Source organism: Tenrec ecaudatus, chromosome 4, assembly GCF_050624435.1.
Source record: "Tenrec ecaudatus isolate mTenEca1 chromosome 4, mTenEca1.hap1, whole genome shotgun sequence".
In the NCBI taxonomy this organism is placed as follows: Eukaryota; Metazoa; Chordata; class Mammalia; order Afrosoricida; family Tenrecidae; genus Tenrec; species Tenrec ecaudatus.
The window spans coordinates 38,611,095-38,624,760 of NC_134533.1; the positions used below are offsets into that span (position 1 = coordinate 38,611,095).

At 44.7% G+C, this 13,666-nt stretch overlaps 1 protein-coding gene across 2 annotated transcripts in view; it reads left to right on the forward strand.

Annotated features, from left to right (window-relative positions):
• The window catches only part of LOC142444743 (uncharacterized), a 199,394-nt gene that overhangs the window by 103,380 nt on the left and 82,348 nt on the right, over positions 1–13,666 (forward strand). For both annotated transcript variants that reach the window (XM_075545941.1, XM_075545942.1), the window contains exon 2: positions 4,693–4,938. In XM_075545941.1, the coding sequence (XP_075402056.1) occupies positions 4,721–4,938 (218 nt within the window). In that variant the 5' untranslated portion in view covers positions 4,693–4,720. The remainder of the gene's footprint in view (positions 1–4,692; positions 4,939–13,666) is intronic.

The following is a 13,666-nucleotide window of genomic DNA, read 5'->3' on the forward strand; positions in this document are numbered from 1 at the left end:
CAGGAAAGGGTAGGGACTCTAATGCTTTATAGGCATGACCCCTCCTCCTCTTTCTCCTGGTGACTTGTACAATGGTGATTCATTGAATAAAGGGGTGATGTGTGCTAAGGGTGGGGCTTCCTCTTAGACTGCTGTAACTCAAGACAGTGCACCCTAATACTGCCTCATTAACATATAGAGATTAAGATTTATAGCACAAAAATGGAGAGTAATTACACCAGCTCTCAAAATAGAAGACAGCCACACAATATTGAGACTCATAACCTTGCTTAATGTACATATTTTGCAGGGGACATAGTTCAGTTTCATGACATTGCATTTCATAGAATCTAGTTTTCTGGCGAAGTTATTAAAAATTTAATATATTTTCTTGAACACAAAAAAAGGACAACTTTTGGGGGTTACTAATTTTGAAAACCATTTCAAAATTTTCAGAAAGCTTGAAAGAATAGTAGGGAAAATGATTATCTATCTTCTACTTAGATTCATCACATTCTCTGTTTGCTTTCTCCACTCTCTGCCCATGTGAACACACACACACTGGTGTGCGTATCATAGTTGCATGTTAGTTCTTTCTGAACCATTTAATGTGATGTTACAGTAGGAGAATGTACATCCAATTTTGTAATTCTTCCTAATCTAATCCTTGAGAAATGCGATCTTAGCATAAGTATGATTTGCATTTCTCTTACTGTGATTGAGGTTGTTTATCTTCTCAAAAGCTGAAAAGTCATTTATTTATGTAGGTGACTTTCTCTTCCAAATTTTAAACATTCAGTGTATTAGTGATGGGTAGGATGCATGTTTCATCATTCTTTTTAAGTACAAGTTTGGCAACTCCAGTGTCAAGGGGATAGGTGGTTTTTATTGCTTTCTAAAATTAATTCTTTTCTTTTTGGTCTTTATTCCTATTTGCTGGCAGGCATGGTAGCTTTTGATTGAAGACCCGGCTTGTGTATAAAAAGTTAGAGAGGTTTGGGATGGTTGTGTTTTCCTCCAGAGATGATTTAATGTTTTTCCGACTGGCAGATAGTGTGTGGGTAGGCAACTTTGATCGAGTCTGGTCAATTTGCGGTTTGTTCTCAGGTTCAGGGCGTAGTTCTTCTGAGTTTTCTGCTGGATGTATGTTTCTGCCCCCTCCGCCTGCCTTTGGCCACCCGGAAAGCTCATTGTTGTCTCTCTAGCAGGGTGAGGCTCTGATTTCCTCCTTCGGTGCTCAGCTGGAGAACAGCTGCTTTGTGCTGGCTTCTCTTCAGCTCCTCAGAGCACATGCCGCTTCAAACCAGTGGCCATCAAGTCAGTTCTGACTCCTGGTGACCCGGTATGCGTCAGAGTAGAACTGCGCTCCGTGCGGTTTACAGTGGCTGATTTTTCACAACTTGATTGATAGAGCCCCTGGGTGGAATCTCCAACCTTTTGGTTATCATCCCCGCCATTATCTCTTTGTTCCACTCCATATGCCATGTGTTGTTGCGAGCTGCTGTCGAGTTGGCTACCCTAATACACGGCAACTTCCTGCACAGTGGCACAAGATGCTGTCCACTCCAGCACCAGCCGCACAAGATGCTGTCCACTCCAGCACCAGCCGCACAAGATGCTGTCCACTCCAGCACCAGCCGCACAAGATGCTGTCCACTCCAGCACCAGCCGCACAAGATGCTGTCCACTCCAGCACCAGCCGCACGATCGCTTACAGATCAGATCATTGGGACCCACAAGGTTTTCATAAGGGGTGTTTGGACCTTTCTTCTTGGTCCATCTGTCTTCCAGTCCAGCTCAGTCTGGAAGCTCCTTTGAAACCTGTTTGGCATCAGAGCCACACCCAAGCCTCCACGGACAGACAGACACGGGGTGGCTGTGCACTAGGTGCATTGGCCAGAGTTGTTGTTCTTAGGTGCTTTGGAGTTGGTTCCAATTCATAGCAACCTTGTACACAACAGAACAAATCACTCACGGTCCTGCATCATCCTCACGTTTTTTCCCCTGTGTCTGAGCCCCTTGTTGCAGCCACTGTGTCAACCCATCTTGTTGTGGGCCTTCCTCTTTTCTTGTTGCCCCTCCACTTTACCTAATAAGATGTCCTTCTCCAGGGACTGATCTCTCCTGACACCTTTTCCAAAGCTTATAAGATGAAGGCTTGCAATCCTTGCCTCTAAGGAGCATTCTGACTTTAACTTTTTCCGAGACAGATTGGGTTGTCCTTTTAGCAGCCCATGGTACTGTCGGTATTCTTCACTGGCCCCACAATTCAAATGCCTCGATTCATCTTTGGTCTGCCTTATTCAAATCTCCCTCATGGAAGGTCAGAATTCTACCACTGTACCACCACTGAGCGTTATAGGCAGCTTCTAAGTCAGCCAGCGCCTTTAGGGGGAAGTTGTGCTATCAGATTCACTTCTCGGCAGTTCATTCTTTTCTAGGATGGTGGCCCTTCAATTTCCGTCTAGCACAGCAAGACTACTAGGAGCTCTAGGCTGCCACTCTCACTTCAGCCTTTATTCTTCACACGACGAATCGGCACATCTCCCCATGAGAAGCTGCCGAGGCAAATGCCAAGCTCACCTCAGCATGTTACCCTCATCCCTGAGGTGCAGCCGTGTGACGTCTTGCTGCCTTGACTGAATTCTGATGCCTTCAAACATTGTATCAAGCGTTATTCTCAAAGAGAGGGGATTTTCTGATATTAGTTATTCCATCAAGTAGCAGCAGTCATCTTTCCACTTAGCACATTTCATTAAATTTGTATGGAAATGAGCGAACACGGTCAAATTGACAACGCATTTTAAAATTGACAGGGAAATTGGCCAGCTCCTACACTGCTGGTGAGGTTATAAATTGGTACCACCTTTCTAGAGGGCATTAATGTATAGCAAAAGCTGTAACAATTCATTTGCCCCTTGACCTAGCAATTATGCTTCTAGGAATTTATCATAAGAAAATGATTGTGGATATATGTGAAAATTCATTGACAAAAATTGGAATGGAGTTGGAATAACAATCCAAAATATGCAACAATCAGGAATTTGACAAAATTGCGGTGGGTCAATAAAGTAGATTAGAGTGGGATTCAATATTACAAATGATATAAAGGAATTCTTTACCATAATAATGATCTACTTTTAAATACAAGCAAGCACAACCTACTATATACAATATGGTTACATTTAGTATGAATATAGCGATACATTAATATGTTGTTGTAGTTAAGTGCCCTCAAATTGGTTCTGATAATGACCCTATCTATGCCCAACCGAACAAAACACTGGCCAGCCTTTTACCGTCTCCATTGTTACAATGCTCGAGCCCATTGCTGCAGCTGCTGTGTCAATCCATCAAGGTCAAGGTCAGGGGCCTCCTCGTTTTCCTCGGATCCCTACCAAGCAATATGTCATTCTCCAGAGACTTGCCCTTCTGATGACATGTCCAAGGAACATAAGATGAAGTCTTACCACCCTCCCGTCTTAGTGGGATTCTGGCTGTACTTTTTCCAAGACAGATTGTTCATGCTTCTTGTGGCCCATGGTTGACTCAATATATAAATACACAACTGGAATAATACCTGGATTTGAACTATTTCATTCCTGTTCTCACCCCCCTCGTGGGACGTGCGTTTCCACTCCAGTTCACTGAGTCAGAATTTACATTTTAACAAGATCTCCAGGGGATTGTTAGAGGCCCAAGAATATACATGAGGATGAGCTGGGGTCTTGTTGAAATGCAGATTTGGATTCAGTATATCTGGGTGGAAATGCAAGTTCTCAGCAGGGGGTGAGAACAGGACTGAACCAGTTCAAAACCCTGGCATTATTCCAGTCACATAGTTATATATTGAATTTACCTTGGGCCACCAGTTTGAATCCCACAAAACATATACCGTATATACTTGCGTATAAGCCGAGTTTTCCAGCACATTTTTAATGTAGTTTTTGTGGAAAGATTAGATGCCTCAGCTGATATTCGGGCTGGCTTATATGTGAGTATATATGGTACATGGAAATGTTGATATCTGGGTGTTGAGTTAGTGTATTTCTCCCCTTTGTTTAATGTAGATTTCCTTTTTTTCTATGGAATATTAATTTGTAAGAAAAATCAATATGTTTTTTAAAAAACCCTTCGAGTTGGTAGGCCCAATTTATAGTGTTTTCTGGTCAATATTTTATTTCCTATTGAGAGCCTGAGCCCTGTATTCATGCCTTTTGGCACGTTCCAGATTTTGTCAGAAGCAATGCTCATCTTGAAAATACCTTGTGGAACAAAAAATTCCATTCATACAATCAGACTTGCTCAGGCTTCAAATTCTTCAGGAGCCTTGGTGGCATCATGGGGCCTGCTTCCCGCTGCTAACCACAAGGTCAGCAGCCGTCTGCTCCTGTGAGGATTTCCGGCCTGGGAAACCCCGATCGAATGTTGAACTCTGCCGGTAGGGTGGGGCAATCCATGGCAGTGAGCTAGGTTTTTGGTTGAAGTTAAAATTTAACAGAGGCTTTACTTTTCTCATGGTAACTTTTAAGTAGATAATTTAAAATGTACATAGGCTCATCATGAGAACCTGGATTATGAAATGTGATTGATTTTTAGGGGGAATAAACACCCTGATTTTCTTTTGATATTAGTGACCAAAATTTAATGAGATAGCTTTTGTACAAGTAAAAGCCAAGATTTCTGAACACTCTAATCTGTGTTTTCTTGAAGGTACTCTCTAAAGCAGTGACCATCAACTATGGCCTCTTGGGCCTCAACGCTGCTTCCTAGAACTGTCCGTTCCTTGACAACATCATCAAAGAAGCAGAGAGTCGATGATTGCCATCGGTACCAGGAGGCATATGGGTACTTCTTGCCCATCCAAACGAGGTGGCAGGACAATGATCAATACGGCCATGTGAACAATGTCGTGTACTACAGCTACTTTGACACGATCATCAACCACTACCTGATCAGGTAAGTCTGCCTTGTACAGCTTCCGACCCTCACTGCCTCTCTGACATGTTCTTGCCTGGGAGTTCCTTCAGACAGGGCATCCTGGGAAGAGACCTTTACGTGTGTGTGTGCGCGCGCGCGCAACATGAAAACCATACGGTTCCAAAGAGTAGGAGAATTGACACGTAAGGGCCATGTTTTCATGTGCCCTCTGAAATCTCTAGTGTTTGTGTATTTTGGTCCTTTATACTAAATTCGTAGCAAAGGTGTAGGTTTTGAATCTCATCTCGACTCAGCATCTACACAACAGAGCACATACTGTTGAAGCCCTGGGCAGCATGAGCAGGCAGTAAGTAGCATCAGCCCTCCAGGCCTCTTACAGAGAAAGCCCGCTGCTTTCCCTCCAGAGGGGGGAAGGAAAGGAGAGACAGTAAGATGCTGTTCAGATCCTCTGAACGCCACGAGGCCATGATTGCGAGCTGAGTGTATCTACAAGCTTGGTTAGCACATGTTTGGTCCGGATAATCTTCTCTGTGAAGTATTGTGTCACATAGAGACCAGCTGCCGTTGAGTTGACCCTAATTCATGGCAAAACCACCCCCCACCTATGTTGTATAGAGAGATTCATGTAAAGTTTATATAGGTTCCCAAACTTGTTTGACCTACCACCCCGGTTTTAGCAAAACATTAGCAATTAAATTCCCCCTGGCAATTAAAACCTTTGTACTATAGCCCATAATCCAGGGTGAAGTGTAGGCGGCTGCTTTTGCAGCCCCCTGGAACATTCTAGAGCACCCGAGGGGTGCTATCGCCCATTTGGGGAAGCACTGAGTAAATTCTCACATCACCTTGCATTAACTGCGCGGTTTGATCAAATGATATAAACTATTACTTCTTCCGCCATTGTTATTCAAATGGGTTGTGAGCATCCCCCCAGTGTAGCAGTGTGTGTGTGTGTGGGGGGGGGGGGGTGACATTTCCAGACACCTCAGAGAGAGAGTAGAACTTGTCAGTGCAGTGCCTGAGCCCCCTCATCCATGCTCCCTCAGGCTTGATGATCTACCGGCATCAACATTTCCTTGCCTCAGGAATTTCTCTGTTACCAGAGTCCCTTTAGCAGGCAGGTCAGAAGTGCCAAGGAATTAATCTCCTGTAGAAGCAGCTTTTTAATTGGGAGCACTGGGGGTAGGTGTTCTGAGCACCCCTGCTTCTCAGTCTGTTGGGTGAGACAGCTCTGAGGTATAGGTTTCGACCAGAGTCCAACTCCCCCTGCAGGATTCAGCTCATGACCCAGCTTGGTAACTTTTTGTCTATGTGGAGATAAAATGCAGATAACATAAAACTCACCACTTTAAGATGTGTATGATTTTGTGGCTTTTAGTATATCCTCAATTTTGTGCACCCATTAGCCATTCTAGAGCATTTTCATCACCACCCCCCATGATCCCCCGCTCGCCACACAAAAATCTTGAACCTGTTAGCAGTTTCTCTTCGCTCCCTCCTCCCTACCCTACGACAACCACTGCTGACTTTCCGTCTCCAGGGATTTGCCTTTTCTGGACATTTCATATACATGGACTCACATAGTATGTGGCCTTTCCTGTCTGGTTTGTTCACGCAGCATGAAGTTTTCAAGATGGAGTCGTGCTGTGGCATGTGCCACACTTCCTTTCTTTTTATTGGCCGACCTAATATTCCATTAGATGGATAGAGTGCACCTTGCTTATTCACCCCTCCGTTAATAGACTTTTGTGTTGTTTGGCTAGTATGAATAATGCTTCTGTGAACATTTATATGGATAATTTTGTAGTAATGGAGGTTTTCTATTTCTTTAGGCTTATCTCTAGAATGGATTGCTGGATCACATCCATAAGTTTTGGAGAAACTGCTAGACCAGTGGTTTCCAACCTTCCTAATGCCGCGACCCTTTAGTACAGTTTCTCATGTGTGGTGACCCCCCAACCATAAAATTATTTTAACTGCTACTTCATAACTGTTCTTTTGCTACTATTATGAATTGGGTGACCCCTGTGAAAGGGTCGTTTGACCCACAAAGGGGTCAGGACCCACAGGTTGAGAACTGCTGTGCTAGACTTTTCCACAGTGACTATGCCGTTTTAAATTTCCACCAGCAATGGATGAGAGTTACAATCTGTCCACATTGCTGCGGACACTTATTATTATCAGGTGTGTTCATGAAGCCACCCTAGTGTGGGTGAAGGGCTCTCACTATGGTTTGGCTTCACATTTCCCTGGTGACTAGTGATGTGGTGCATCTTTTCTTGTGCTTATTGGCCTTTCACCCATCTTCTTTGGAAGAATGTCTTCTTGGATCCTTTGCCCACTTTCAGTTGGACTGTCTTTTTATTGTTGCTCCCATAAAGATGTGCAGTTTTGGAAACCAAATGGGGTACCCCTTGGGGTTCAATGGACTCCCACATAACAGAACTGGGAGGCTGCCCCAGGACCGGGCAGAGTTCCGTTCTGGTGCGCCAGCTCGACGGCTCTAAACGATAACAATAGGAGCAGGACTAACTTTGATAGCAACAGATTTTTTGTTTTTATTGGTGAGTTGTTGGAGTTGTCTGGGGATCTTGAAGAACCTCATCGGATGTATAATTTGTAACCATTCCCCCATATTCTGATAGTTGCCTTTTCACTTTCTTTTTCGTGTCTTTGACGCACATGTTTATTTTAATGAGTGAAAACAAACAACACCAGAAACCCTCTTTATTGGTTACTTCCTGTCTTCCCTACTTCCCTGGGAGAGTTCAACCTATAAAAAGTGCCTCAGCGTTCTCTGTCGCATTGCAGGTTGACTGTACTAAGGCATTTGAACAGATTCTTTTTTTCCAAAGGACATGCATAGGGCAGCTCTCGATTTCAGAGCAACCTGGTCCTGAATCTTTATTCACGCTAACTCTACTTTGCTGCATGCCTGTCGGCAATTCCTCTAGCAGTAGCTTTCACTCGTTTGCTTCTGAATAATAAACTGTCTTTGTCAGCGCTCATTATAGCGTTTAGTATAGTATGTGCTTTATACTTTTAAACCCCAGCAGGAGGCAAAAGCACTATCTGAGCTTGTTTGTAATTCCACACTTGTCACATGCAGAAACTTGACAGTGAGTTTCTAACTTGCTCCAGGTCTACCCATTCTTTCTCAGAAAGAGTCCACCTGGTGACCTCCTTCTGGTTGACCTTGAAGAAGCACCTGAATGCAGTTGAGACCCCGAGGCACTGTCACTTCTGTGGTTTGCGAAGGGACTTTGGGGGAAGGCGGGGGTGGGCGTGTCTTTAGCGAGGGGACATTGTCTCTGTGCTCCCATTTTGTTATCAACGGTTTCACCGAAGGTTTTCTTCTGCCTGTTGGAGAGGTGGCATGGGGGTTGCTACCACATCAGGATTGAAGGTGCCTGAATCGAAGGTGTCCTGTCCCGTGTAAAAGTTCGTAGGTATTACCTCCCAAAGACGCCCAGATGGTTCAAAGACTTGGACTGTTTGGGGCCAGGGACTTTCTGAAAGTCATGAGCTTGTAAAGAAGATCGATGGGCCTCTATCCTCTTCTTAGGGATCAGGGTCTGTGGGTTGTTTAATACACTAGCTGCCAGTGTGTAGCCAGCACCATGCTGAGGTGTGAGGGGCAAGGGGGACCAACTGAGGAGACCAGCCCTGTTTTGACATGACTCTGGCTGGGGCTGTGAGGAAGAGAAACTGCCTGAGATGAGCCAACGACCCAGCCCAGCCTGCTCCCTCACCTCCCTGACGTCCGCCTTTCTCAGAGTGCTGTGCATGCATCAAACACCTGCGGGGTCATCCACGACATTCTCATCTAGAACATTCCTTTGTTGGGGAGTGTTTTCCCCGGGAGAGGGGGCCGGGGAGCTGTGGAGGGCACGTCCAGGAAGAGGAGGAAGGTAACTGAGCAGGCCGCAGCCTGCCCCAAGTTCCCATCCCTTTGACACGAGTAAGGGGTTAAGTCATTCTTGAACAGTTTATCGCTCATCAATTGTAATTAAATATGTTTATATTAAATTATGTTCCGTAATTAATGTAAAATCCTTTAGCCTATGCTGTTATTAGAACCAGATGCTGAAGTCCCAACAATATTTCAACATGACTGTGCTGCCTCGCCAGCTGTCTAACTGTAATTACTTTAATCTCAGCTTGTTATCTAATTATCACCTTTGTAAAGGGAAAAGTACTCTCTAATGCTTACTGATTGTTTCAGATGATGATGAAGAGCGCGGAACAGCTGTCAGAGATCTTAGGCCCTGCTTATCGCTGTGAGGGAACTTAGCCTGAAGTCTGCTCAGGGCCAAATGGCTCAGGAAAGATGCCTACCCGGAAAGTGGGGGCAGGCCAGCCAGGAGAGACATGGGGGTGGCAGTTAAGGGTGTGATCCTAGTGAGTATCCTGTCAAGTGATGCCACCTCCTCCAGCAGTGTCTGCGGGACAAGTTCTTTCATCTCTTTTAGACTCAGGCACCTCCCTGTGACATGGATGTAGTGAGAGTGCTACACTAGGCTTGACAACCAGGTTACGGGTGAGGCACTAAAGAGTCAGGGACCTCGTGCATGGAAAGGCCCCAGCACAGTGTTTGACAAAACGCACCTACTTAGTAAATGTGAGCGGGACCCTGGTGGCTAGGTGGTTTTGCTTTGGACTGCGACCCCAAAAGATCAGCAGTTCGAAACCACTAGCCACTCCACAGGAGAAAGATGGGATTTTCTACTCCCATAAATAGTTACAGTCTCAGAAACCCACAGGGGCATTTCTACTCTGTTCTCCAGGGTCGCTATGAGTCCGTATAGACTCAATGGCAGTGAGTCGATAAGAATAAGTTTATTACGATGTCATCTATTTGGCCCATTTATGAAGATTTGGGTTTGCTTTTCATTGAGTTGTAATCTATATTGAAAGCTATCATTCTTGATCTTCATCAGTGTGTTAGGCAGGGTGCTCTAGAGAAACAAACCAGGACACTTATGAATATATATATCAAAAAGGAATACAATACCTAAAGAGTCCACACAACAGGACAGAGGGCTCCGTTCAACTCAGTTCCGTGGAACCTAATGGAATATAATGGAAGTCCTTCAACTCACCCTGGTCCAAGGTCAAGGAAGCAGACAGCCGAGTCTTCCCTCAGGCAATGCAGGCAGAGTCTGTCCACAGGCAGCAAACAGTCAAGGGAGTGCGGGGAGACATCAGACAGTGCAAGACATGAAAAAAATAATAATAATTTGTAAATTATTACGGGTTCATGAGGGAGGGAGGAGGAGGGAGGGGGAAAATGAGGAGCTGATACCAGGGCTCAAGTAGAAAGAAAATGCTTTGAAAACGATGGTGGCAACATATGTACAAATGTGCTTGAGACAATGGCTGTATGTGTGGATTGTGATAAGAGTTGTAGGTGCCCCCAATAAAATGATTTTTTAAAAAGACAGGGGAGCACAAATCAAAGAAAATAGCCTAGAATTTTGCACAGAGCTGGGAGGGGAGAAGAGAGGCAGGAAAGTGCATTGGGGAGGTGTGGTGACTAGTGTCAGAGGTCTTACAATTCAGACCCTTTCATAGTTATGTAAACTCAGCCTTTAGGTTTTCATTTACTTCTTTAAAATATTGTAGTCATGATAACTAAGGGTAACAACGTTGGTCAAGTACATAATAATACTCAATAAGCTACAGGTTTCATTACTAGGGAGGACCAGAGCTAGGGAAGTGTGCCCAAACAGGACAATAAGGATGGCGAGGAGGAATCCATAAAAATTCTGGAAGTACCTTTTCTAATAACTACACAGATTGACAACATGGAGTGTGTTCAGTGAGGTCGAGTGTGGAAATCAGACACTTCTCTAGATCTTTGAAACAGGAATTGAATGCAGGGCTTTGGCAGCAAACACATTGGAAGAACAATATATTAAAGAGCAATAAGGACCAGGGGCTTAGGTGGAGAGCAAATGTTTTGAGAATGATGAGGGCAATGAATGTACGAATGTGCTTTACACAATTGATGTACGTATGTATTGTGAGTTGTATGAGCTCCTAATAAAATGATAAAAAATACAATAAGGAGAAAATGGCATAATGCAGAGCTAAGCAACTGAAGAAACCATTCTTACTTTCATGTCTGGGAAGCAAATGAGAGGAAATGATCTCGCAGGAGCCAAAAACTACAGCGCACTGGAGCCTGGACTGGTGCTGCAACCCTGGTGGTGGGTCCATGGCAAGCCAGTGCTGGACATGAGGAGGAGGTGTTAAGTACTGTTGCTGGGACAGAAGAAGAGGCTCAGTCTTCAAGTTCAGTTGAAGCCTGTGTTAGGCTGAGTCTCCAGAGAAACAGAACCAGCGATGCTTGTATGTGCATGTATATGGAAAGAGATGTATCAAGAAATGGCTCATAAGTTATAGAAGTGGCTAATGTTAGTTCATTTGATGTCAGTGTGTCAGATATAGAGACTTCTCCTGACTTCTGTAGCTGCAGGGACTGATGCACAGCAAGCAGAAAGATAAAACAGGAAGGTCACAGGCTGGTGGATGAAGAGCTGAATGAATCCAAGGCTGGCAGTCTGCTGACAGTTCCTAGGATCTGCAGGTGATCTAACAGGAGGTCTATGAACCTGATGTAATATTCAGCAGTAGAAGTGAGCTAGTTTCCTAACACTATCAGTCTATACTAAGGGTAGGCCACACCTAAATGAAACCCCTCCTTCAACTGTAGCAAGACTATCACCAGACCCCATCATGGAGTTCTTCCACACGGTGTTAGATTACATTATGGGAGAAGTCTGGCCTACCCCAGTTGACATAAAACCTAAGTATGCCAAATTAAAAACAAAAACAACAACCTAATTATCACACTGCTATACCAAACGAGCACATAGCAGATGCTGCTGCTGGAGCAATGCTGGAGCAAGACAGCCTTCCAAACTTTGATCAATGTCATCTATTAATGTCATCTATTGGTAGAACCGAACCAGAGGGCAAAGCAAGGAGTGTTGTGAGGTCCCTGGGGTGCAAACAGTCAATATTAATCATCTTCTTCAAATGGGTAAACTGAAGCATAAAGAAGTTAAGTAAATTTCCCAAGATGGTATAGCTACCCTTTTCTTAACTTTACACTTGATACACTCTTCTGAATTTTGTGATTTACCCCAAACTCCATGTTCACTATAAAATTTCCCTGTGCTACTCATGGTCCACCATTCTCCCAGTCACCTGGACTCTTTCTCTCCTTCCTTGTAACCAAGGAGTGACCGATTTGAGGCACTTCTGTTTCTACAAACAGATGCGCTCTTGTTCCTGGATTGCCCTCCCCAACATCTACTCTGGGTGAGTATCTGAGTATCCTTTCCTTCTCGGACTTCTGAAACAGCGCTCTAGCGGTCTGTCAGCTCTAGTTCTCCTTCCTTCCATCCCGTGCTGCCCTTGTTACAGCTTTAACTAGTTAAGGACCTGCTCCCCTTCCTGTGTATGCCGACCAGCTAAGACTAATTTCAGGAATCTCTTGAGGGTGCAAATGATTAAGTTCTTGGCTACTCACGGGAAGCCTGGCAGTTTGTAACCAGCCCCAGTGAAGCCTCAGAAGAAGGGCCTGGTGATCGACTTCTGAAATAATCTGCCATCAAGCACCCTCTGGAGTGCGGCTCTGCTCTGCACCGTGCAGGGTCTTCATGAGTCAGAATGAAGTCAATGGAAACTGGTTGATTAGACCAATTCCGTGATCCGAGTGTTTGTTGATGCCATTTCCCAAACCCAGCATGCTTTCCATTCACCTTTCACTTACATTGGAAGGTTCAAATTCAGAGTCTCCGTGGATCCTTTGCCTAATGCATGAGTCCCATTCTTGAACTCCCCCTTTCTCCGTGTTATCATGCTTTTATAGTTTAAATCACTCTTTTGGCTGCATACTCATAAATTGTTATGTGCTACTATTGAGCCTTCCCTCCTGTATTGACATGATGTCTTAGTCTCAGTTTCCTCCCAGAAGCAGATGTGAAGTGAAATCCTACGTGCAGGTAGCTTGTTTGGGAAATTGATCTCCTGGAGGAAGAATTGGCACCTAGCAATAGTGAACCAGAGAGAGGAAAGTCAACCCAAGACTGTTGAGTTGATGACCAATGTGGGCAGAGAAGATACATTTCAGTGTGGGCCCTTGTGGGCTTCAGAATTCTCTACTCACAGGACAGAAGAAGGAACACTTTCACCTTTTGCTGGTCAAGGCTGGACTCCTGGGTCTCAGCCCCCTCTCTCCTGCACATGGGGGCCTGTGTCAGAATGGTTGGGCTGATTGCTGCAAGCCCATCGTGAGCTGGGGTCCAGACATCCCAAGGCAGAAAGCAAGCGATTCTTCGTGCTATCCAGGGAAAATGTGGTTGAGCTGCATCTTGCGGTGTCTGGATGCTGAAGCACTGGCTGGAGTAAAAAGATGGACGATAAGTACATAAAGCAAACACAAAACGCCTCAGCCTCTGTCACGTGTTCTCGCACTGCTGCTTGGACATATCTGTCCTTCATGGAAAGGCGAACTTGATCTCTTGGGTTTGTTAAGGTAAATGGTGCCAGCTGCTGTAATGGATTATTCCAGATCTCAGGGGTTAACAAGATCAAGGGGGATTTCTTATTTAAGTCACCATTCTTATGTAAATCTGTAAGGCAACCTAGAGGAAGTGTCCAGGATGTGTCATTTACTTTTTTTTTTTTCTGTTAGCCAGTAGGTTGCGTGTCCTGAGAAGGCAGGTGAAGGGCA